The sequence below is a fragment of the Lathamus discolor genome, chromosome 2 (genome assembly GCF_037157495.1).
Source record: "Lathamus discolor isolate bLatDis1 chromosome 2, bLatDis1.hap1, whole genome shotgun sequence".
Classification (NCBI taxonomy): Eukaryota; Metazoa; Chordata; class Aves; order Psittaciformes; family Psittacidae; genus Lathamus; species Lathamus discolor.
The window spans coordinates 53,611,920-53,636,674 of NC_088885.1; the positions used below are offsets into that span (position 1 = coordinate 53,611,920).

Genomic DNA, 24,755 nt, shown 5'->3' on the forward strand with positions numbered 1-24,755 from the left:
CCTCTACTCCCATGGGCAACCAGTACATGGCTGAGCTGTGGCCAAGGGTTTCCTCTCTAGCTCAGCCTCCTCTGGAGATGTAAACTGCGCGTGTTTAAAACGTGCATACCTGCCTCAAGCCTAACAAAGTAACCCTTCCGTCTGAATTCTCCCTTGAATTCACATCATAGCAGCACAGGAAAACAAAAAGGAGCGCTAATCTATCCCACAGTTTCCCAAACAAGGACTCCGGGCAGGGGTTTGTGAGTGGATTTGACAGATGTATGAGCAGATGGTGAGGGACACTCCCTGAGAGCAGCCGATTCCCAGGCCTCCATGTCCAAAAAATATCTTTTCATGGATAATGTGATTTTCAGAGGGAAGAAGTCCAGTGCTCATGTCTCACACTTCTCAGTCATTTCTCGGATGCAATGGGGTTGTGTGGAAATGCTTGTCTTCAGAAAAGAGCTGGCTGGTGACAATGTGCCATGGAGCTTGACCTGGCCTTTACAAAACCTGAATTTGCAGCCCGATAGTTCTGTCTTTCAAATTTCTCCATGGCTGCATGGCTACAACTGGCAGCCGGATTGGGATCACCTTCTGGTTGCATTGGGTGTGACATACTAGGCCTGTTTCGCCGCTGCCAGAATGCACTGTGCAAAATAACATATCCCATGAAGTATCCATTTAACTCATGCATTTCTGTACAGCCCACGCGCTGAAATACATCATGTTGGAGCAGGGCTGATGCTTTGTTAAATATCGGTGAGCGCCTGGCGAACCCCTGTACGGAAGATGACAGTGTGAAATGGAGGTAATGGGCTTGTTTTGGGGCTGGTGATTTGACTCAAAACTGTGCTTTTCTGAGCAAATGAGGCCGGAGCTGGGAGAAGGTGGTTTTGTGATTGATCGCACAACTAATGGCATGTGTTTAGCTGCAGCTCCCCATTTCTTAGAGGGGGGGGATCCACATGGGACCCGGCTGCTGCCTTGCTGGAGGCTCTCGCTTTTCTCCGCCTGGTGGATACATCCTTTGTATATTAAATTACACCACGATGGGATGCACGGATTGCACAGCTCCCGAGGCAGCAGCTCCACCCTGCCACCCTGCCATGTTGAAGCCCTTGATCAGGCAGTTTGGAGCAGCACATAGCTGAGGTGGATCGGGCAAGGGGCCACATTAACAAGAAACAGCCCCAAAATCTTCCGGTAGGTGCAGAGCGAGAGAGGGGGTTTGGGGCTCCCGTGGATGGGGGGGGGGGGGGGGGGGGTCCTGAGAGGAAGTTTGGTGGGAGTTCACCCAGGGGAGAGAGAGGGAACAAAAGGCGATGGCTTCCCTCAACGCCAGCCCCCAGCACAAGCATCTGTGTCCCGGGAGGCACCGGCCTGAAAAGCCGGGGAGGAAACGCGGCTGCTCGCCGAGGAGCCGGTGCCGCCGGGGCGCCCTGAGGCAGCGGGGCCGGTGGGCAGCCTGCGGGGCGAAACGTGCCGCAGGAAGCGGTGCCTCCCCCGGAGAGAAGCCTGGGGACTCCGCTGGGGGTGTGGAAGCGCTGTCGGGTTGTTTCGGTTGCAGTGCGGTTGTCGAAGGGTCCCCAGCGGGGAGAGAGCCTCCCGCCCCTCAGCTCTTCCCCCAGCCCCGCCGGGTGACTGCAACGAGGTAAGGGCGGCTTCAGCCCCGGGGTAGGCGGGCGGCGGGAGCGGTGGGGGCTGCGTCTTCCCCTCGAAAAGGGGGGCTGCTGTGGAGGGAGGGAGGCCGGCCCGGAGGGGCAGAGCTGCCGGGCACCTCCCGGGAGTACGAGGCGGCGGGGAGCGGTGGCACCGAGGAGGCAGCGCGGGCGGGGGGTGGCCGCCGCTTCCCGCCCCAGTGTGGAGGGGGCTGCCGCGATTAGAAGGCTCTAACATGGAGGGGGAGCTAATGGAGGGAGGGCCGGCGCTGGGGGTGAGGAACCGCCCCGAGATGGCCTGAGGGGGGCACGGCGGCGGCGGCGGGGCGCCCGCCTCGGCCCGGCGGCGGAGGGGAACCCTTCCCACCTCCCCGCAGGGCGGAGGAGACGGCAGCGGGGAGCTCCCGCGCTCGGCCCGGCGCTGGCCCCGGCCCCCTCGGAGGGAGAGGTTCCCCCTCCCCAGAGGGTAAGTGCGGGATCGCTCCGCCGGAGACGAGCCCCGCGCCTCCCCCCGGGGCCCTGAGGAAGTGCCGTAGGGCGGAGATGCGGGGGGGGCCTGCGGGAGGGATGGCAGCAGCTCGGGGCGGGGAGGACGGGGGGCCGCTGAGGTGATCCCAGGGCGGGGGAGAACGGGGTCGGGCAGCCCCTTGGGGCGTTGGGTGCCGCCTGGGTCTGGGCGTCCCTCTCTGGGAGGCGTCGGCTCTTCAGCCTGCCCCGAGTTAGCCTTGAACTTGCTGGAGAAGCTGCAGTGCCGGCACCCTGAGCGCGGCACCAGGTAGCGGTACCGCCGCCGTCCAGGCTGGGTCCTCTCGCAGCGGCCGGGCGTAGCTCAGTGCCCACGGAGAAGACGCACCAGTAAGCCGTGCGGCTGGAGGGCCATCTGGCACGCTAGGGCTCCGGGTCCTGCGGAGAAAGAGGCGCTCAATGGCTTCAGCACACCCTGACTGAGAAAGTGATGCATCCACGGGGGGAAATGAAACGATTTAACGTGCCTTCCTCTTCCTCCTTTGTGTCTCTCTATAGGAGTCTGAACTACCCTGCTGAGTTTTCGGAGTTGATGTAATGGCTGAAGTTGTTCAGTGGGAGACAGCTGGAGGCAGAGCATGGTCTGGCGCTTACACAGTGCCCATGATCTGACCCACAGCCTCTGCCTTTGCTGGGACCACGAGGATGGGGAACAGTGGCTCAGCCGTGAAGGTCTGCACAGATCACCAAGGAGGCATCAACTGGCTGAGCCTGAGCCCGGACGGCCAGCGCTTGCTCACGGGTAGTGAAGATGGCACTGCGCGGCTCTGGAGCACTGCGGACAGCCAGTGCCATGGCCACTTCCAAGGTACAGTAGTTTTTGTTCACCTAGCTTTTGAGTCTGAAGCATGGCACAGGCCACACAGCATGTTCTGGTCTCTTTCAGTCGCTGCAGCCTGCCTGGCAGCCAAAATCATGCTTGTTTTGTTTTGTGGGTTTTTTGAGTATTTGTTACAGTAATGTAAAGCAGAAGTTGTTTCAACCCAAACAGGTTACTAGTGCTACTGAATGCATAGATCCATTTGTCTGAGGGTGGGGAACATAGCAGTTGTTCAACTCATGTCTCTTCTGGAAGCCGTCTGGTTTACACCCTGGTGAAATACTGTTTTTTTGTTATTGTCTCTCTCCCTTTCTTCTATTATTTCTTTTCCTTTTAATCATGTCATTTTCCAGACAATCTTTATACAGACCCTCTTGACCCAGAAGTCTAGAAAGAAACTTCACTGAACAGGCTACTTCTTTTCCCCCATATTTGACACACAGAAATGTTAATTGCTGGGCTTTTTTCTTTTAAATTGCTTTTGCATTTTAAGCAACTTCTTATCCTTAGACCTAGCATCTCATTTCAAAAGAAAAACTGTAGAAAGTGTCATGCAGGACTCAGATGTGAATTAATGGTGTTTGTATTCTCGCTCGTTCATGTTTTCTCTTAACAGACACACACGCACACACACAAACCCTTTTAAATTTGGAATTTCTAATCCTTTTTTTCCTCCAAAGAAGAAATTACATTGCTGTAGTCATTGTTTGTTTACTTTCTTGCTTGTTTTTGACTATGGAGTATTGTCTTTTTTTGTCCACATCCTGCCATGGTTCTGGCTCCTGAAAAACTCACTGCATTTGCTTTAGGCTTAGAATTCCCTTTAAACCACTAATTAACTTTTAACTAGAAATATACTGGATGATATTCAGAATGTGGCCTGTGTACTGCTAATGTTTGGTGTGTAAACTCTAAAGAAGGTTGGCTAGATAGTTTTTTTGAATCAGACAATTGTGTTTTATATTTATGCACACCTAGAGCTGTTGTGTAAATGTGTGTTGTACAAGCTATAATTATGGATAAACCTGTATCTATAACACAGTTTCAACCTTCTACCACAGCATAACCAGCAGACTTCCGTGGTGGCTGCTTTTGACCAGACCTTGTCTGCCACAGGGGGTTTTGGCATCCTTTGTGTGGCTGAGTATAACTGATGCTTAAAATCTGACCGGCAGACTTTGGCTCAATAACCAAGATGCTTTTTTGATCTTCTCTGAGCAGGATTATATGATGATGGCAGAAAAATCCTTGTGGTTGAAACATGTCCCATTTAAGCTGCATGTAAAAAAGTTTTCACGAAATTGTGAGAGTGGGCATAGGTTTGCCTATAGCCCTGGTGATCTTTTTAATTTGTGTCATCTGATGAATTTGCTTAAAGGGAAACAAGATGAAGGTCTGTAATGTAGATTCTGGTTTGCTTTTGAGCTACAGGAGTTGTAGTAAAATCTACTTTTTTTGCAGTCAGTGAAGCGAAGTGTTTTACTGGGCTGTCTGCTTTCCCTCATTTTTTTTACCATCTCTTTATTCTGCAACATGATTCTGGTCTTCCAGTATCTTTTTCTGTCCATCTGTGTCTCTTTGATCACATTTGTCCTTATATTTTTAATTTTCTCATCAAAGAATAGTGTTATTTAAATCACAGTAGGGCCCACCGGCTTCAACCAAAGTCTGGGTCTCTCTTTATAGTTACTTAAGAGGAAACAGTTCTTGAAATCTTGCAGCCTAAATAACTAAAACAGAAGAGTGCAAGATAATACTATCCCAATGATTAGATGGGTTACAACAATTTCACGCAGGAGATGGACAAAGCTGGGACATGAATCCTAAGGTGGTTTTTAAATGCTGTGCATTTAATGATACAGTAGCAAAATTACACACCTTGCTAAGCAACAACAAAAGTTTAAGGTTGTGGTATTGATTTCACTTGCATTACTCTGGTTTTCAGCCTGAAGATTTTAGAGCAGCAGTTGTGTCTATTTTTATTGTAACTGTAGAGTCCCAGCGTACTTAATTGTGCTCTTATTCTTTCTTTTTTGTGTCAGTTCCTTAAAGGTATACTGATATTTTGAAAATTGTGGGGTTTATTCATGTTATTATTAGTCATGATGGGAAAAGCATTGGCTGACTTTACCAGGTACATGTTTTTTTTGGTTGGTTGGTTGTGTTTCATTCTGCTTGGACGGTGAAACTAAACTTGCTGGTAAGTCTCATGTCTTCCTTTTTTTCATGGTTTCATCCTCTAATTTAGGACTGTTTGTGTCCTGACAGTCAATGGGCTTGTTCAAAATGCAGCCTTTTTTCCCTGACTTCAGGAAAAAGAAACAAAAGCATTTCTTTATTAATAAAATAAGCCATTTTTAGCTGGTTTTAAATTTCAGTAGTCTGAATTTAATTATACTGCTGTTAATTTAGGTCATTATAGTTTTATAATACTGTTCTATCTGCCTGATTGGTGGAACTGTACTGTTTTTCACTTAATCCTTACCTCAGTGAAGCAGAGTTTTCTGCTGTTAGTTAAAAATGTGTTTTATACAAATCTTTAAATGTGAAGAACGTGGGGGTGCACTTAAAACTAGAGTTTCAATCTGTTTGTTTGCTGTATTTTTCTTAGTTAAGGTGAAGAGCTTGACTACTTTGTCCTGCTTGCATGCACCGTGATTGAATTTATTTCCTTTGTTATTTCTAGGACATGAAAGCTATATCACCTTTTGCCACTTAGAAAATGAGGCTGCCTTCACATGTAGTGCAGATCACACCATTCGAAAGTGGGATGTGATGACGGGTCAGTGCCTGGCCATTTACCGAGGACATACATCAATTGTTAACAGGTTGGTTCTGTGAAATTCTTCGTTGTGTTCCTGTAATCTTTTATCATGTATATTGTCATTTGACTGCAATTCTCCATTACTACACTAATAAAATGGGTTGTGTAAACCTTTGAGTTCATGCTACACGTGTTCTGTGCTGTAATGATTAGTTTTCCTAGCAACAGTGCTGACACATCCATAGACAGCAGATAGGAGAGAAATGAAAGGCACACAGCAGGGGAATTGAATCTAGGGCTAGGAATGAAATTCCAGAAGAAATTACTCAATTGATAACAGATGCTTCTGATAAATAGATTTAAAAACATCATGTCAAGCCTTTGTGTATCAGTAAGAGGGATAATGTCAGGGCTTTTTCTGGAATTACTATTCCTGTTTGTGAAAATGAAGTTTAATATTAAACTGATTGTGTGTGACTGATTAGCAAGTCAATTTGAAGTGCCTCTTAATAGTTGGACTGGATTTAATTAATGGCAAATAGAGCAGTCAGAGATTGGTTGTTCTTTTCTTTTTTTCTACATTTCTTTTTTGGTGGGTGGATGGGGTTTTTTGTTCCTTACTGAACTCAAAACACATATGATATGTAGCTGGATTCTGTAAATAGTTAGGAAGGCTGGCTCTGTATTTTGGCACTGGCCTGATTTTTTGCTTAAATCAGCAAATGGAAATATGTTCCCTATTCATATGACTTTGTTGTCAGTTTGAAAGGTTTCAGAGGGCCAAACTCAGCTGACGAAGATGACAGATTGTGATGTTCACTATCTCTGGTTTGGGAACATGAACTGTAGAGATTTTTCTGTTGCATGTTCATGGAGGCTCAGGAAGTTGAATCCTTGAGCTGTAATCTGATTTGCTCTTCAGTTATGTAACAAGTGACGTACTCTTGCTCTTTTTTGAGATCCTGGGCTAAGTGAAATTAGGTGTATATGTTTTTTTCTTGCGCTCTCTCTGATGATGGCAAGGTGATTTTCTTTGCACACTGCTAGCTACAGGTCAGGTTCCTGCAATGCATTTTTTCTTTTTCAATTCCAAGGTATTTTCATAGGCTTTTATAAATACTTATTTGTAAATATTAATAAATAATTGTCAAAAATGAGTTTAAAAACAACTAAACAGAAAAACTCCAACACAACAAGCTCTTAGTTTGTATATGTAACTTATGAAAAGTACCTAATGGTCTTGCTGGACAAGATTTTGGAAAAACACAAAACATCAGTGCACCTGAATACCTGAATAAAGGGTCTTAATTTTAAAAGTAGGAGCAGGGAAATTTCTACTTTTCTACAGTTTTCTACAACAAAAGAGTTCACAAATTATGTGTATTAAACAGTGACACTGAATTGGGATTACCTGTGTTGTGTTTGTGCTACTGTTTCTAACTTCAGGATGCTTGGCATTGAAATGGTGACAAAATATTGTCACGTAATAAGAATTATATATTCATACATGCAAACTTTGGTTTTTTTGCAGGATCCTGGTTGCCAAAGACTATCTCTTCAGTGGCTCCTATGACAGGACGGCACGCTGCTGGAGTGTGGACAAGGAGAAACAAATCCAGGAATTCCGGGGCCATCGGAACTGTGTCCTGACTCTAGCTCACTATTCCTCCAGGGATGTTCTTGAAGAAGAGGAGGAAGAAGAGGAGGAGGAGGAGAAAGTGAGCAGAGACCTCCTGGTGACAGGTAGCACAGACTGCACTGTTAAGGTCTGGTGGGTGTCCAGTGGGCGCTGTTACCAGACTCTGCTGGGACACACTGGGGCTGTCTTATGCCTTATACTTGACGCACCAAACAGGGAGCTGTTTTCTGGCAGCACGGATTATACCATTCGAACGTGGAATATTGTCACTGGTGAGCAGTTGAAAGTCTTCAAAGAGCATCAAGGATCAGTAATTTGCCTAGAGGTAAGAACAGAGTCTTCAAGAGCTATTCGAAGGGAGAGGAGGGTATCAGTATCCTAATTCATGTGGGTCTTAGTTGTCTTTTCATTCATAAAACAGCTCTTCCAAGACAGGTTATAAATGGTAAGCTTAAACATTCATGTAATAACAAAACACTAGTGCTCTGTGGTCTTAAGAGAAATCCTGTTTTAACACTTTCTGACATCCTCTTGGCTTCTAATGGCTATCTTGGTCTCACTTGTAGCTCAGTACCTGTTTAAATGTCCTAGGTCTTGAAACTCGTGAGTTGGTTTGCTGGGAGGACTGTTCATCTGAGTAGGATTGTGTACACAGGATCACCAGACTTTGAAGAAGAATAACCTGAACAAGTAAACAAACACAGGGTTGGGTAACTTAAAGAGGGGAGGGGAAGAAAATTCTGAGTAAATAAGGTGACTTTAAAAAAAAAAAAGACAAAACCAAGCCAAAGCCCAACCCAGAATTGTGGGTGAAAGATAATAGGCAAGCATAAAGCTGAAAGAAACCCTGCTTTAAAAAACACAGGCATAATTTAAGGAAAGAAAAGAAGAAAGAGGTGTCCAGGAAAAGAAAACAGGCAAGGAAAATGGAAAAGGGAAGTAGAGCATGGGGAAATCAGGAAATGATGGAGGAGAGAGGGGAAAAAATTTAATGTGACCTGAAAAACTATACTCTGTTTTTCTGTTTGCAGCATTTTACTGGTGAATGCTGCCAGATTTGTTAATGCTGCAGAGGAGAGGAGGAGGTTAGGTAGATGAAGGGAAACGGGAGCAGCCCCACAAGCACTTGTCCTGTACACTCTATTACCCACCAGAAAATACTAATAGTAGATTTGAAGAAGGTGTCGGATGGTCTATAACTTAGTTTCAGGTCTGCAGACCTTAAATGTTTGTAAATGTATGTGTCTGTCTGAAGTTAATGCCAGTAGTTTTTCTCCCTACTCTCCTTGTCTGTGTTTGTTGACCCAAAGTGCTTTTCCTTTAAGGAGGTTACAGTGGGTGTTTTTAATAGTTGTTTAATAAATGTTACCTTTGTTTCTAAAGAAGGTAAAGACACAGCTGACACTAACAGTCTAAAAATCTGATAGAGCTGAAGGAATTCTATTTTCCTTTGTTTTTGGAAAGAGGAAAAAAAGCCACACACCATCATGTTGCCCTGGAGTAATGTTTGTCTTGCTTGGGTAAATTCTCAGTGTTAAAGCTTGTTTTTATGATATTGTGGTAATGTATTTTGAGGATGCTCAAGTAAATCAAATCTGTTGCTGTTCTTAGTTTCACGCTATGTTTTGTTGTTTAATTGTAACCCTTCTCCAAGGCACAGATTAGCAACAAAAGAGCTTGTTTTAATTTAATTGGGTTCTTGCTAAAATTCTTACACAAAACTGGCTTGACCCCCTCTCAGAAGCCTGGGAAATTTAATTACACTCTTTGAATGCTCAAGAATGAGCAACGCTTCTCTGCTTGTGAGCACAGTGTTAAACAATGGATTTAAACAAACAGAACTTCTTGTAGGGGATAGGAAATGCAAAAGCAATACATGTATTTGGAAAACTTGAAGAATTCAAAGTACACAGGACTACTGCTGCCAAGGCTGTGTTGGCAACAGTCCTGGACAGATCTTCTTCTGGCTGTGAGGAACTGGTAGCCCCTCACTTCTCTCATCACCAGTTGATGTTTGAGGCTAGAAGAGTCCAGCTGAGGTACATACTGCCCCCACAGAGCGCATTTAGTTTCTAGTCCTCTAAAACTTACCCCAGCTTAAGCAGTCGCTCTACTGCTGTTGAATAGCTTTATGCTGTCGATCTTTCCTAATTCCTCCCTCTTCCTTACTGGGTTCAACACTAGTCCTTCTGTTCCACTTGGCTGCCTCTCAGCGCAGCCCACGTGGTATTTTCATTCTTTTAGAAAGGGGGCAATCACCAGAATCCATACAAAGATGTTGGAACAGAAGGGAAACTTCCTGAATAGAGGTGTTTGGGTTGTTTTATTTTTGTTTTCTTCTCAAAAAGCTCTTGAAGCCTTTTTGGTTTTGTTTTTTTTTTTCGCCTAGGGCTTCATAGAAGCAATGTTGCAATCTGTGATAGTGAGCTGGGATAGTAGTTTTCAAACTGGGGGTCAGGAAGGACTTGGAGGTAGTTGTGAGTGCTCACCATAGCTAGCAGGCATTTTTAATTGTTGACAGTAGGTAATTTTCTTTAGGGCAGAAGAGAGCTACTAATTACACCAGATTTTCACTCCCTTGTCCTGGAAGAGCTGAGTTGGTACCAGCAATTAAAGGTAGTTGCCTGTTCTCTGGGTGGTATAATGCTTTTGTGGAGAGAATTAAGGGAAAAAATAAAGACTTCTTTTCATTTTCTGTATTCAAACAAAGATCCCTCAGGGAGGGTGACCTTTCCAGAAGTTTGAGAAATGCTCAGTGTGATCTCTCATCCTGGACAAAAATCAGGAAAAATTTCGATATTGAGACCATATTTTTCCCAACTTTAAAAAGCACTGTTACTAACAGGAATGCCCCAGGGATGCTCTCAACTGCTGCAAATTAGGTCTGGACTGTTCTAGTCGTCTCCCATTACTTTCCAGTAAATACCAATAGTGTCACTGTAGCAGTGAATGGAAATTCCTGGAGCATCTTGAAGGAGTGTTTCATGTTTTCCACCTTGCTTCCTGCAGTGCTGGTTTGTGAAAAGCAGAGGGGTGATGCCACAGGGGTGTCTGGATTTTGAACATTTCTCACTTGCCGTAAGATCCTTTAGGTGGTATTGCCAGCTAGCATACATTAAGAGGAGCCTGAAAGTAACTCTTTATCTAGCATGGCAGAACAGAAAGCGTTGGTGAGTTTTCAGCCTTCTCTTTTCACCTGCCCATGGTGGTCCTGCATGGTGGAGGAAAGAGGATGAGCTATTCTGATACTCTCCAGGGCTTGTCCTGCTGTCCCGGGCCAAGTCTGAGGTGATTTACCAGCTGCATGTGGTCTGCTGTCAAAGTAGTTTCTGCTGCAGGTACCAGCTTATTCTAATGCCATTCTTGTCTCCCTTCTACTACCTAAATTAGACTGTCAAAACGTTTTTGCCAGGAGACTTTCTATCTGCAGTGGGAATCGTGTGTGCTAGGTGCTTAGGCAGCCTTGATTACTTTACTGTCATTGTCAAGCAAGGTAACTAGCGGTGGAGCAGCCAGAACTCATCTCCTGCAGTGCATTGATTGATAGCTTGGCAGGCAAGGGACAGCAGCTGTTTTGAGTGCTCCCTCTTCACATAAGAGCCAATAATGAGATTTTAGAAGAAGCGATGGGAAAAAGTAAGGGTGGGCTGAGTATAATTACACAGCTCATGCTAATTCTTCCACTTAAAAATTTCAGGCCTGGCTAAAGACCAATATTTGCAATTAATATCAAACATGCATTTCCATTAACGTGACTGCCTGCAATAGGCTGAATAACCCTGACTTAAATATTTACTTGTGTATGTTTTTCTAAATGTCTCCAAAGTAGCTTTGCAAACTATTCACAAGGATTGTTCTGCCTCTTGAGTATTTATCAAAATCGTGCTGCCAAAATCTGGCAGAGAGAAATGATCCAGCTTGGAATTTAGTTTGGATCCTATAGCAAACGTTCATGCAAGAAAAGACCTTTCTTGCAAAAGGAGTTTTAAATGAACATGAGTGGGCAAAGGACTTGTGTCTGGTTTTCCTGCAAAAGATCCTTTGTTTGCACCATTCCCTGTAGTTGCCTTTTAAAGCTGACTTGAAGAAAAGAATGCTTTGAACAAAGCCATTGCCTGAACTCCATTTTTATGTTTAACTGTTATGATCACAGGGACAGAATTTTTTTCACACCAATTAAATTAAGTGCATTAAAATAAATTGAATTATTATTTTTGAAATTTGTGTCTGTATTTATTGCATAATTCATCAGAGGATGAAACTGAATTAGAGGAATATGAATGCATACAACACCTGTAGAAAAGAAACATGTTGCTAGGACCATTACTTTGCACTGCAGTAAAAAACCTGAAAAATGTTCTCTTAACAGCCAGGCCAGAGAGCTCATTCTAGATGGAATCTCAGGAAAATAACCAATTTTCTTGCCCACAGGGAGTTTGTTAGCTTGTTAAAATGAATGTGGTTTGAATGTGATCCTGAAAGTCTAACTCGGCTGAAGGCTTACATAGTTGTAACTTGAGTTTGGTCCAAGTTGGTGATTTTTAACTTAGAAGTGGTTGTAAACAGAAGACCCAGCTGGCAGGCTGTGGGAATACTGACCCCCATGTGAAGAATACACTGGTAATGGGACATGTGGTGGCTGATGTGAACACATCATGGAGTTCCCAGGAGCCAGTCTGAGTGCAGTGACCTTCAGAAAGAGAATGTGTCCAAATCTAGAGAGCCAATTGCCTCTCTTTGGATGAGGGTTAAATTGTTTCTTATAGCAAAGGTTAATTGGGAAAGAAAAGTCTATTCCTATAAGGCTGAAATACCCACTAAACAGCTCTTTTGCAGATATATTTGGCACTTACACAGGTAGAATTTGTCTTAAGCTGCTGCATATGATGAGTTCAGCCAAGCTTGTGGAGCAATAGGATTGCGATTGTCTTGAGAGACCAACCCTAGATGTGATTATTTGTTTTGTTCAAACTGTGGTGTGTCTGATGCCTACAACCAAGGTTGGTGTTCATAACCTAGCAACTTTTAATAGTGAAACCTGTAACTACTTCGGTGTTTATAACCTGTATTTTGCTGCTGCTGCTGCTTTGCAGTCTGACTGAACTTCATAGAATAGAGCATCCCTGGTACTTTGGCCTGAGGATTAAGACAGATTTGCTCCATTCATGTGTCTCAGTGTTTCATCTGGTTCAAAGCAAAGTCCCTCGGAGTAATGAGAAAAAATAACAGTCCGGGATTCCAGATATCAATGCAGTGTTTTTTTGATGTCTGGCTGAGGCTTTAGAACTGAACATCTGACTGCCATCAGTGTTTCAGTTCTTTTGAAGCTACTTGGGTTTGAAATGTCCACTCAGCTCGTTAGTATCTGAGCTGCAAATCTGTTCTGTGTTGTCTGCTCTGCTACAGGTGTCCTTGACTTGCCATGCTTTTCCTTGTCAGGAGCTTTGTTGGGCAGTCAGCCAAAGTGAACAAAATGCCCAAGAGCCAGCCAAGGAAAATACAGCTTTGAAAATATCACCACTTGTTCAGGCAGTTGCAGATTGGAATATGTAGCTGTTTGTACTGGTCATTTTTAAACCAAGACTTGACAGACTTGTGTGTGTATGTATATATATATATATATATATATATGTATATAAATCTATTGAGGGGCATTTTATATTTTTCCTTCTAAATTATAATAAAATAATAAGAATAGGACTGAAACCTAGGGAATTAGGTAAAGTAGGGGGACTTTGGGCTAGAAAAGCCCAGTAATTATGGACCTGAGGATCTAGTCCACAAGTATTTGCTGAAAATGGACGTGCCTGGATGTCCATAGACAAAAATGGGTGCCAGTCGTGGCAGTGGGGAGGCTTGGCTCCCACCGAAGCTGCAGCATAATATTGCATTTTGGTGAAGAAGTCACTATACTTTGTCCAGGTCCCTAGATGGTACAGATCTGCTGAGCCTAATGTGTCACTGGGGATGTTAACCCAAGGAATAGCAACATATCATTTTGCCCAGTAGTCTAACAGGCCTAGCAGGTCTGGATTAAATGTCCTCTGCTGGCTGAGGGAACTTGAACTCATCTGGAGAGTCCTATAATAGCTAGGAGAAGGCCAAACTGATGTAAGGAGGTTAGCAAGAGTCCTAGAGGGAGAGCCAGCAGGAGGTGGCCTAACTAGAAATCAGTGCTTTGGGAACCTGTCTGGAAGTGGACAGGGCAACTGTGTTACAGTCCCTCTTTTGTGGGCTTTTTAGATAGTTTTCAATACAGCCATGACTTAAAAATGATTACACAAGTCAAGGACCTTGCTGTTGGCTGCCCCTAGGACCCCCACTGCTTCCACAGCAAAGGTGGCTTGTGCCCAGCCAGCACATGGGCATATGCAGTGTGTCTGGCCATGGCTGAGAGCCAAGGCTGCCATGTCTGTGTTGTTGGGGCATAGTAACATCCTTTGGCAAACTCTGAACAAAAGCACCTGAGTAGAAGTACTGATTTGACATTCTGTCTTGCTCATCTCAGACAGAATCCCATCTGATTTTCATATCTCTCTTGACCGGTTCCAGGGATACTAGTTGTACCCATCCAGGGATGCACTGTTGCTTGTCACAACTGCCCTGAGGCACATAATGTTGTTGAAAAGGACAGTTGTTGTTGAAAGGGACGGTTGCAGCCTGGATCAGCCTCTCAAATCAGGGCTGCACTCTGGGATTTGGCCAGTCAAAAGTTAGGATGCCGGAAATTTCAAATCCTTTTTGGGGCAGACTCCAGTTGTGTTATATGATGGCTCCCCATCTATAAAGTAGGGAAGGTGAGGGTGAGGCTTGCTTGTAAGGTGCTTTGGCTAGGGGAACAGTATATGATGATTGTTAGTATTTTGATTAAAGATAGATATCTGAAGTGGTGTAGTTTAGGCTGGAGTTGTAAACTAGACCTGTCTTTAGTCAAGTGAAGGAGGAGTCATCTCACCTAACTAGATATAGATGGCTGCAGCTGAGAAGGTTGTCCTTGTCAGGCAGAAACAGCAAGTTTTAAGGCATGATCTGTTTCACACATCTGCTTCAGGATGAGATAAGGTGTACCCTAGACTGCAGTGACCTTAAGGGGACTATCTTAGCTGTCAGTATCGGCATCGATTTAGGTGAGATGATGCCTGCATCATATTACTAAAGGCACATCTGATTTGTAACTTCAACTTGAGCTGATAGCTCTTGATGGCTTTCTTCTCTAATAGCTTTTTCGTGCTCTGCATTTTAAAAATACCATGGAGATGAGAGGCTGTGTTGCAGTCAGAGCTTGTACTGGGTTTTGCTGTTGGCTATGCTGCAGGCTTAGTTTGTGGCATCCAGTAGATTGTTCAACCTGTTAGGAATTCTGTTTCCATGCAAAGCTGAGAATCCTTTGCCTGCTTAAACTGGTGAGGGGGAGGAAGGTGCATAAAAGCATATCATGGGGTAACCTGGGTAGCACAGAGCCTTTGAATTTAAGATATTTGCTGTGCCAGCCATCTTGCCGTATCTCTGACTGGGCATCAGAAAGCCAACCATACCCTGAGCCCCATCAATAGGAGTGTGACCAGCAGGTCGAGGGAGGGGATTCTTCCCCTCTACTCTACTGTCATGAGACCTCCAGTACTGTGTCCCAACAGAAGAAGGACATGGACCCATTGGAACAAGTCCAGAGGAGGCCATGAAGATGCTGGAGCACCTCTCGTATGACAGGCTGAGAGAGTTGGGCTTGTTCAACCTGGAGAAGAGAAGGCTCCCTGAAGACCTTAGAGCAGCTTCCAGTGCCTAAAGGGGCCAACAGAAAATTTGGAGAGGGAATTTTCACGAGAGTATGTAGGGATACCATCTTTAAACTGAAGAAGGTAGATATAGATTATATACTAAGAAGTTGTTCTTTACTAAGAGGGTGCAGAGGCACTGGAACAGGTTGCCCCAAGAAGTTGTGGCTGTCCCGCCCTGAAAGTATCAAGATGAGCTTGGATGGGGCTTTGAGCAACCTGATCTAGTGGAAGGTGTCCCTGTCTGTGGCAGGGGGTTGTAACTGTATGATCTTGAAGGTCCCTTCCAAGCCAAACTATTTGGAGATTCTATGACTCTTTAGATCCTGGTGCTGTAAATTACCTGAGTCATTTAACACATATAAATTACCATGTCATTTAACACATTTTTATATCTAGCAAATTGGTAAATCTAGGCAGGTTGCAGTTTTTCTGTTTCACTTCAGCATTGGTACAGCCACTTACATGCAGAAGTGAAGCAGCATAACCTGAGGTGCCATCAATGCAGAGTGGCATCTACCTGCAGGAAGCTGTAACTTAGTGTTTTCCCTTGTTCAGTGGGTGGGTTGACGGTGCTAATAAGATGTCTGAGAAAGAAATGCAATGACTTGGCCGAGAAAAACACAGCAGGATCTCAGCTCAAAGCATCCTCCTCCATGTAGCAGGTGCAGCGTGACAGTGCTCTTAATACCATTCAGGTTGAGCCTAGGAATTAAAAATCACATTAACTTCCTCGGGCTAACTGTCTGCTGGTCATTTCTGCTCTGTCCTCATTGAGATGTAGTATTAATGCCATTGCTAAAATAGCTTACAAGTAATAGGATGTGGCATTTCAAAATATTGCTGGCTTTATCAGTGGCATGATCCATGTCAAGCTGATTTGTCGTTTGTTCTGCAGTTGTTATCTTGGAGATACCTGAGAAACATCAGGGGTTAGCGCTCTGCTGGTCTTTTGAACCTTCTGATCTGTATGCCTGGAGGGCAGACAGGTATCAGTATCCCTGCAAATTCTCTGGGGAGGTTTTGGTTCTCCCTCCTGCTTCTCCATCCTTTTGGTACAGAGATTGCTGCAGCTCAATGAAATCCAGCCCTAACAACAGCCTGTGGGTTGCTGTGAGCACGTGCAATGGCTGGCTGCCCTCATAGCCCTGCCTTCGGAGGGCAGGTGTTGGGCCAGTCCTCTTCTTGGAGGAGTGTGCAGTCCAGAGCTGTAGGTGATAATGGCTAGTAAAACCTTTAGTTTGTTTTCATCAGATAGACATAGAATCCAAGATTTTTGCCTGCACTGTGGAGTTTCCCTGCTGAGCTTCGAGGCTTTGGGTAGTTTGTTACTGTGTACTGGTTAGTTTTATAGTCTTTCACAGGTTGGTTATTTTCTCTGTCTTGGCTTCTCAACTGCAGTCCTCTCTTTTGTCATTCTTTGTCATGTCTGTGTAGAATAAAAGCCAACCTCCGCCACTAGTGAGTTAATGCACTGCGCGGGATGACTTAGTGTGGTGAGGCACTGTTCTTTCTTGGGATGTATAGGCAGAGTTGTTCTAAACAAACAGCAGAAGGCAACCTGGTTAAAGGTGTTTAAAAACTCTGTAAGGATGGTTAATTATTTAATAATTCGATAATGCAGTCTGAAAAGACTTGTGGAAATGCAGGTACTAAACAGTTCAGGGAAGAGTTAGTGTTCCCAAGTACTGACCTTGTGCAGAGGAATAATGTTAAATCCTGGTTTATGTGGCGTAGGATTTCATTTTTAATTTATTTTTTTATTGCTATTCAGAATTGTTCTGAAGTTTTGGTTGTAATTAAAACTCATAAACTGATAAGAGTTCTTATCAAAAATGCTTTGCAGAAACTGCACTGCTGGGGTTTTTGGAGGCTGTATTAATGTAACTGCTCATGGAAGCAGGGTTAGGATTGTTAAGCTTACTGAAATCCTGCCTGCTTACACCATCAGATGGGCTAGTTTTTTTATCTTCTGAAACATGGGAGATGTTCGCAAGGCCCAGAAGTCACTGGGAGATGTGACTGTGAAGAATGCAAGGTTGGTTTTGCTCATCATCCCTCTCTTTCAGGCTGTAGTTGTTGCTCTTTGTGACAGGCTGTTGGGTTGGAAACCATGATTTCAGATGAGTCACTTCAGTGTCATTCTCTCATGAACATGCCTGAAAGACTTGCTGTTTTTTCTCTTCCCTTCAGCTAGTGAATCGGCACTTGTATTCAGGAAGCGCGGACAGGACAGTGAAGTGCTGGTTAGTAGACACTGGGGAGCGAATCCAAACGTACAAGGCTCACAAACACAGCGTTAGCACTTTGAAATACCACGCTGGGATCTGTAAGTTGCCTTTCCTATGTTCAGCAGTCCCCTTCTTACTATTTGTCTGTGACCAAAGGTTGTTAATAGAGAATACTGTAATTTTGGTGGCCTGTGAAATTCTCGCTTTTTACAGCAGGTTTATGTTCAGTATCAACAGTATCAGCACTGGGTCCTTCATTAATGAGCCTTCTGGAGCTGCATTTTCTCAGTGTTGATCCTGCTTCTCATGCAACCAGTATAGACTTGACCAGACTCTCTAAAACCATCATAAAGAGAATTTAGGCTCAAACAAAAGTTCTATTATCTGATGCCACTCCACCAACTCTGCAGCTTTCTCTCTCTTCCCCCTCATCCTACCACCCTGTCCCTGCCATACACTTACATTATTTTCCATAGCACTCCTTTTATTTTATTTTATTTTTCTCAAAATGCAGGCAATATTGCTACATTTAGTCTCAGACCTGTGATGGACAGTGCGATACAAGTGTTCACAGGGTTATTTAAGAGCTCATTTTAAGTTAAATGCAAAAATGCAAAAAGGGAGAATTGAATTGTTCCACTTGAAGGGTAGACAAAAATGTCTAAGTAGAATTTAGATGCATTTTAATTCTCAAAAGATGAAATTTCCACTTAAAAATTAATTTACATACTATGATTGTATTATTATGATACATTGATCCCTTATTTACACAGTATCTAATAGCTTTGTTTGAATTAGAATTACAAATACATGTTCACTGGATACCAAATTTTGGAGCTAGTGTAGCTTAAACTTCTAGCTGTTCACTTGGGACAGACAGATCAGCACTGTGTGTCCATTCTGTCTCTTAAAAATGCTTCGATCTAAATGGTGATTGTTAGGGTTTATCTTGCGTTTGCACCAGCGCAAGAGCATGCAAAGAATCTCAGCTGAGAAGTGATGACTTTCTGTTAGAAGATCTTAAATCTATTGCTTGCTATCTGATCAGGACCCAAAGGCTTGTTGCCCCAAAGAGTTTAAAGTCTAAATAAGAAAATATAGTAGAAGAATGAGAGGAAAAAACAAATGTGTGCTTCCAAAATGGATTTATAGTGTACAGGGAGCCCAGACAAATCTGAGAACTAATCTTTAAATCATCAGAATGTGTTTCCGGTGGCTCTCCTCAGTCTGCTTGTGTAATTAACAGCATGGGGAATATTAAGGCTGATTCTCAATCTAATTTACTTAATGATATTATGTTGATACTCTCCTACAGTATGTGCACAGGCATTTAAAATTTAATGTGGTTTATATATTTTCATGTTGCAAAACCTCCGAGGGAACATTTAAAACCTTTTCTCCCTCCCAGGGGTCCATGAAATTTAAGTAAAAATAAGAATAAGTTATTGATTTTACTTTTTGGTTACTTGTTTGTTTCACAGGTGGTGTATATATAAACATATATTTAAATGCTAAATCTAGGTTAGATCAACAGCTCTCCTTTGAAACTCAGAGGTGCAAAGAGGCTTCCTAAATACAGAGTGACAATTCAAAAGACATAAAGGATGTCTGGCAAAAGCAAAATCCTGGTAGCAATAGCTCAAGTAAACTGACAGCTGCATCGTAGAAACATCTCTTAATTGGTTCCCACTCTCTGCATGTGTGTAATAGTATTAAGTGATTCCCATTCACTGGAAAGAAAATATACCTGTACCTTGTTCCCTGCCTTAGGTTGTTGTTACTCATTTGCAGAATGGGACACAATGCTTTTTCAGGGTTGTGTTGGCAATTGAATTTATAGCGGCTCATATAAAATGACATTGATTTTCCACATCCGGATGCTTCTTGGTGTATGCAGGAAGTATTCAGGCTCCTGCTGTTTAATTTGAAGTTGGAAAGCTGATGGCAGTAGGTGGCCTGTTCTCTCATCTCTTGTTGTAGTCCTGAATTTACTGCTGTGATAATTTCTTCACCTCTCTTTAGGAATCCAGTGCCTGACTTCCTCCAAAGGACAAGGAAACTGTTGTCTTCAGGCACTTGAGTTTTGTAAAAACCTTTTTATGCTAGTGGCTTTTACAAGGGCAGGAAATGCAGGGAGCAGTGAATATATTGCTTGTTGCAGTTCTAAAATATTTATCTGTAGATAAACTTGAGGAGTTTGGGTTAAATGAAGGAAAGTGACTGTTTATGAAGACAGTTTGTAACCCTTAAACACAAATATGCTCCTTTTTGGACATCTTGCTAAGTATAAAATCTAAATATTTAACACTGCCTTACAGTTTGGATGCAGAGATTCTGGGGATCTGATGTGAAGATTCTGAAGTGTTGAGAAATTGTTCTTTGAACATGTTAAGACACTGTATGGAAACCTGATGAATAGCCCAAATCCCTGGTCATGCTTAATCTACTTAACCCTCACCCCCTTGCAGCACATGCACAATGTAGCACGCAGAGTTATAGCCAAAACCTGTAAATAATTTGGTGCCATACAGAAATGGAGATTATAGCCTGGGCCTTGAATCACTTAAAGGCTCTACTGCTTGCAGAGATCCTAAGCTGCAGGAGTTAGTGGAAGAAATCTACCACACTCAAAGAATTTATGAAGCTTCTTTGTAAAGCTGCCTATACATGCCACTCACCTCTGAGGACAGGTTTAACTGTGGTGTTTCAACAGAGACGGCCCTACCTACTAGTAGTGAGCTTTTGTTTGAAATGGGGAAGAAATGTTTTTGCAGGTTTGTTTTAATGAAGCCTAAGCCAAATTCGTGTCGTTAGTGTGAGAGGGGGAAAGGCTGTTCCTGTGGTTTGCAGCTTTGCTGTACAGATGCTTCTGCTACAGCAGAAGTGATGAAGGTACTGTAGTACTGAATAGAAACCTGGAAATAACTACAGTAAAACAAATGGAAGGCTTTAGTAGAAATCCTTAAAACTAGGCTGGAGATAAATTGTCTGCTTTGAATTATTGAAGCATGTTTAGGAAGGGAGATGTAGGTGGAAGACACAAGCAGAAACAGAAATGTGTAGGAACTTCAGGCGTAAGGCAGTTCAGTGTTTTGAAAAACACAATGAAAATCATAGAATCATAGAATCATAGTATAGTTAGGCTTGGAAAGGACCTTAAGATCACCTAGTTCCACCCACCCTGCCATGGACAGGGACACCTCACACTAAACCATGCCACCCAAGGCTCTGTCCAGCCTGGCCTTGAACACTGCCAGGGATGGAGCTTTCACAGCTTCCTTGGGCAACCGATTCCAGTAAAATGATCTGAACTTGCTGTAATGAGAAGAGAATCAAGCCTAAGAATGCGATGTTGGCCTCCTTTGTGAAGCAGTTTTAGGTATGTTGTTGATCTTGTGTGAACTGACCGTACATGGCTGCTCACATCTGGCCCTGTGCTGCGTTGTGTGGTTGCATTGCAGTGTTCACAGGAAGTGGTGATGCCTGTGCAAGAGCTTTCAATTCCAAGAGTGGTGTCCTGCAGAAGATCTTCCGAGGACACAAGTTCATCATCAACTGCATCCAGGTCGGAAAGGGGTTTCTTTGCTGGGATTTTGCGTTTCTGATTGCTCCCTTGTTGTTTTGTGGGAACTGGTGTGGCTGGCTGTTCTGTGTGTCATGGATTGGATGTCGTTCTAGGATAAGATGAAATGTAGCAGACTTCAATATTCCTCATGCAATTTTAGGTAAACTTGATAATAGTAAGGATAAGTGAAACCACACACTGTGCCACCAGAGACAGCCCTATGTCTGTGATTGAGGTTTTTTAGGTCAGGTTAGGCAAGCAAATGTAAGAAATGAGAGAGACGTAACTGATCCTGTGTAGGGGCAGGGAATGGACTCTGGCCTTACAAGACCCTTCCTGTTAAAGACGTGGTAAGTGTTTGCAGTGCTTTAGGGGGAAAAGAAGGTTTCTGCCTTCTCCAGGCAGAATAATAAATAGCATTATCCTTCTAACACCCTGGGCACGGTATCCGTCAGCCACTGAAAGTGACGATGTGAATGTGATCTTTAGTACATTAGTGAGGGGAGGCTGAGGCGGTGTGGTGCCTCCTGCTGCTGGAAGCCAGCAGGCTGGTGGGATACTGGCTCTTGCTGCCCACTGCTGGAAACTGCAGACACCCACAGTGGACAGGCGAGCACAGGAAGGGGAAGATGATGAAGACCAACACCGCTTCTGGGGCACGGTGAGGACAATTGGAAACGTTACCAACAGCATCAAGTGTTTCATTAAGGAAATGAAACTGCAGGAGAGAATCAAGTCAAATTACTGCAGGTTTGGAAGAAAGAACAACAAATGCTGAAGGAGGAATTGTGCCTGTGGTTTACTGCAAAGGAAGAAGGGGAAGGAAAGCTTTCCTGAACCCCTTCCCCCCCCCCCCCCCCCCCAATGCTGACTGCTGCCAATTTTAGTGCCTTCTTAAGCTTTGTCTTCAAAATCAGCAGTCTGAAACCAGCACAGAAATTCCCAGCTACAGCCTACTCTGACACTGAGTTTAGTTCCTCATTGCTTTTCTAGTGGGTTTAGGTTATAAATAACTCTTGCTGTTTATATTTTATGGCTCTGTGAAGTGGCTGAGAAATGAGTCCTGGCTTGGTAATGGCTCATCCCACTTCAGCAGCTTTCGTGATAATTTATACCGGCTCTTGCAATGAGCCATCAGGCCGCAAGTGTTGGGATCAAGCTGTGTTTGCTCTGAGTTTTGACAGTTTGATTGTGCTGATTCCGAGCTGTACGGTTTGGTATTAAGTGTGACCCTGTTGTTCCAGATCCACAACGAGTTGCTCTACACAGCTTCCCATGATGGCACGCTAAGGATCTGGGACATCCGGGGAATATGCAAGAGAAACAAGAGGCGTTTGAAGAAGGAGAGGTCTGCCCAGGGCCGGGGCTCTCAGAAGGGAAGTCTGTCTCGCCTCTTCAATAACAAAGTCGGCTGCATGGTACAGCAAGAAAATGGGGAACATGAGGCTGTTGAACTGATGTGACCCCACAGCAGACTTCCCAGCAGTGACCAAAGCTGAACCTTTTGTTTTATGCACCACTGTGTCCATGTAAACCAGAACTTGGAAAGAGATGGGAAAGCACTTTTGGGAAACCTCATTTCTGGGAGCCAGGATTCTCTGTCAGATGGGCTCAAGTCTGATCCTGTTGCTGCTGACTCACATCTGAGCAGCACTGGGGGCAGGAGGGACTGCAGTATGGTTCAGGTCAGGTACCTTGTGTGTGTGCGTGTAATTAAGAACTGTACTCACAACTGCTTGTTTTCAGTTCCCGCTGGCACAGAGATGCTGCACACTTCTGCCTGTCCAGTATCTAATAAGAAATGTCTCCTGTTCCTGTTGCCCTCTCACATGCCCTCTGTTCAGCCGACTGGAGAAATGAAAGGTGTGCTGCAGTACAACTACAAATCCAATTTCCACAATTGACCTTGAGGTCAGTTTTTTGCTGGTATGACCATTTGATGCAGAATGGAACAGCCCAGCAGGAGTTTAAAGCAGACGCCACCTCTCTGCCAAGTTGGGAGTAGTAGAACAGACATTAAATCATTTTAACAAAAGAGAAGCTAGAGAACAAGCTCAGTCTCAGACCTTTTGTGCCAGGGTCAGCTCTTTACCAAGACACAGCAGTTTTGCTCCTCCCTAAAACCTGGCAGGTTCTTTTTTTACTTTTGATGATCTCTCACTTCAGCTGTTCACCAGGGTACCATGTCTGTGTGGCCACTGCTTGGTTGGCCTTACAGGGGAAAGGATTTCCTTATATCCACCGGGAATTGTGTTTTTCAAAGGAGAGGAGAGTAAATCAGGAGGATTTACTGAGTACTCTAGATTTTGTTATCTTTCCTTCTTACGAGGAAAGATAACCAGGTCTAGCCTCGGTTTGTTAGGTCATTAGTAGTGTCAAATAATAAGTAGTCAAGCTCAAGAGCTCTCCCAGTCTCTTTTCAGGTTCTTCATCCTTATCTGATAACCACTGAGCCATGAATAAACAAGGGTTCTTTTATTTTTCTATTTGCAGGTATTAACTCTTTGTAGAACCAGTACAGAAGTATCTAACCACATGTTTTTATTTTTATGGCTTTATTTATTCTGCACTACAGCAAGATAAAGATGCTGTAATCCTTTTTTAGAATGGACTAATAAACATGTGGCATCTACAGACAACTCATTGTTAAGTTTTATTTTCATTTAGAGGGGATTTGTCTGGCTGCAGCTCAGAATGGATGGAATATGGCAAAACATACACTTTTGGAAACAGTTCTTACCTCTTCCTCAGTGGTGGGCCTGTCATTGCTTGCTTGCCTCTCCTGCCAAGCAGCTTTGTTCGCTCTTTACTGGCAGGTTTCCATGTTTAGTAGGAAACAGTATTTTAATGATGTTAAATGCATACTTAAGGTCAGTAATTTGGGAAGTCATCTGCATAGTGAAGCCTTAATTCCACTGTAAACCTCTTGGTCTGGCTGTTGTAGCTCGGTACTGGCCCTGTTGAGACATATGTGCAGTGGTGGCTCTTGGTTGTTGGGGTGATTGGCTTGTCATACAGCTCATTTTGTCTGTATATTGCTTACGAGGTCAATGCCTTCGGCAGAAATGGACAGAATTGCACAGATCATCTTTCTGTTTAGATCTTTGCATGCAGGGATGTTAGACACAAGAGCTTATCTGGCCCTACAGCAGCTGCACATGGAATTAGGAAATGGATTTCATAGACATAGATTTCAAAGAATGGAATTAATGAGTCATTACCACTTCTGGCTGTTGCTAAACATATCACAGTGCCTTCAACTACATGGTCAAAATTAACTTTAAAACTTTTAGCCAATGCCACTGAGAATTGCAGCAGCACCGGCAAATTCCATGAGGGAGGAATGGCTTCTCTGACAAGCACTGCGTGTTACAATGCTAATTTTAAATTCCCCAAGGACAAACCTTCACTTCCGAAGTTGTCACCACCAGTCTGCTCTGCAAGCCACTTCAAAGAGGAGAAATTCCGCCTGTACAGCCCAGCACTGCTGCCAGTGAGTGCCTCAGGGCTAGCCAAGGTAATGCCGGTAGGCTTGGGATCCTCCCCACCTAAAGGAAGGAATAAATTTGTGCTTCCCCACCTGCTTCTTGCTAACACTACATCAGTCACATTGTATGTCTTCAATTTTAAATTCTATGCACCATTTTGTCCAGTTGTTCCTCAGCACTCACCTGTAGAGAAGTGGGATATAATGGCTGCAAGGGCTGCTTGTTTCTCTGAAGCTTGTATTACTGCCTTTAAAAATGCTTCAACCTTCTGGGAGGAGATACAAAGCTACTCAACTGTTATAGCACTC

The 24,755-nt window shown here is 43.9% G+C and overlaps 1 protein-coding gene across 4 annotated transcripts; it reads left to right on the forward strand.

Annotated features, from left to right (window-relative positions):
• The first annotated feature begins 1,107 nt into the window (after window positions 1–1,107).
• WDR86 (WD repeat domain 86) lies at window positions 1,108–23,598 on the forward strand. Of its 4 annotated transcripts, none has more exons than XM_065666854.1 (7): window positions 1,108–1,188; window positions 2,667–2,976; window positions 5,675–5,816; window positions 7,284–7,716; window positions 17,357–17,492; window positions 20,856–20,959; window positions 22,204–23,598. In XM_065666854.1, the coding sequence occupies exons 2-7, from the start codon at window positions 2,814–2,816 to the stop codon at window positions 22,420–22,422; spliced, it is 1,197 nt and encodes a 398-aa protein (XP_065522926.1). In that variant the 5' UTR covers window positions 1,108–1,188; window positions 2,667–2,813; the 3' UTR covers window positions 22,423–23,598. The 4 variants fall into 4 exon arrangements, with proteins under 4 accessions (XP_065522926.1, XP_065522925.1, XP_065522924.1 ...); XM_065666853.1 differs by lacking the exon at window positions 1,108–1,188 and adding an exon at window positions 1,343–1,636; XM_065666852.1 differs by lacking the exon at window positions 1,108–1,188 and adding an exon at window positions 1,929–2,109.
• The last annotated feature ends 1,157 nt before the right edge of the window (window positions 23,599–24,755 follow it).

Excerpts from the sequence above, each read along its gene's own strand:
- WDR86 (XM_065666854.1), top strand. The coding sequence starts at position 2,814 with ATGGGGAACAGTGGCTCAGCCGTGAAGGTCTGCACAGATCACCAAGGA. Across the intron at positions 2,977-5,674 it reads GTGCCATGGCCACTTCCAAG|GACATGAAAGCTATATCACC; the intron begins GTACAGTAGTTT and ends TGTTATTTCTAG. Across the intron at positions 17,493-20,855 it reads GAAATACCACGCTGGGATCT|TGTTCACAGGAAGTGGTGAT; the intron begins GTAAGTTGCCTT and ends GTTGCATTGCAG.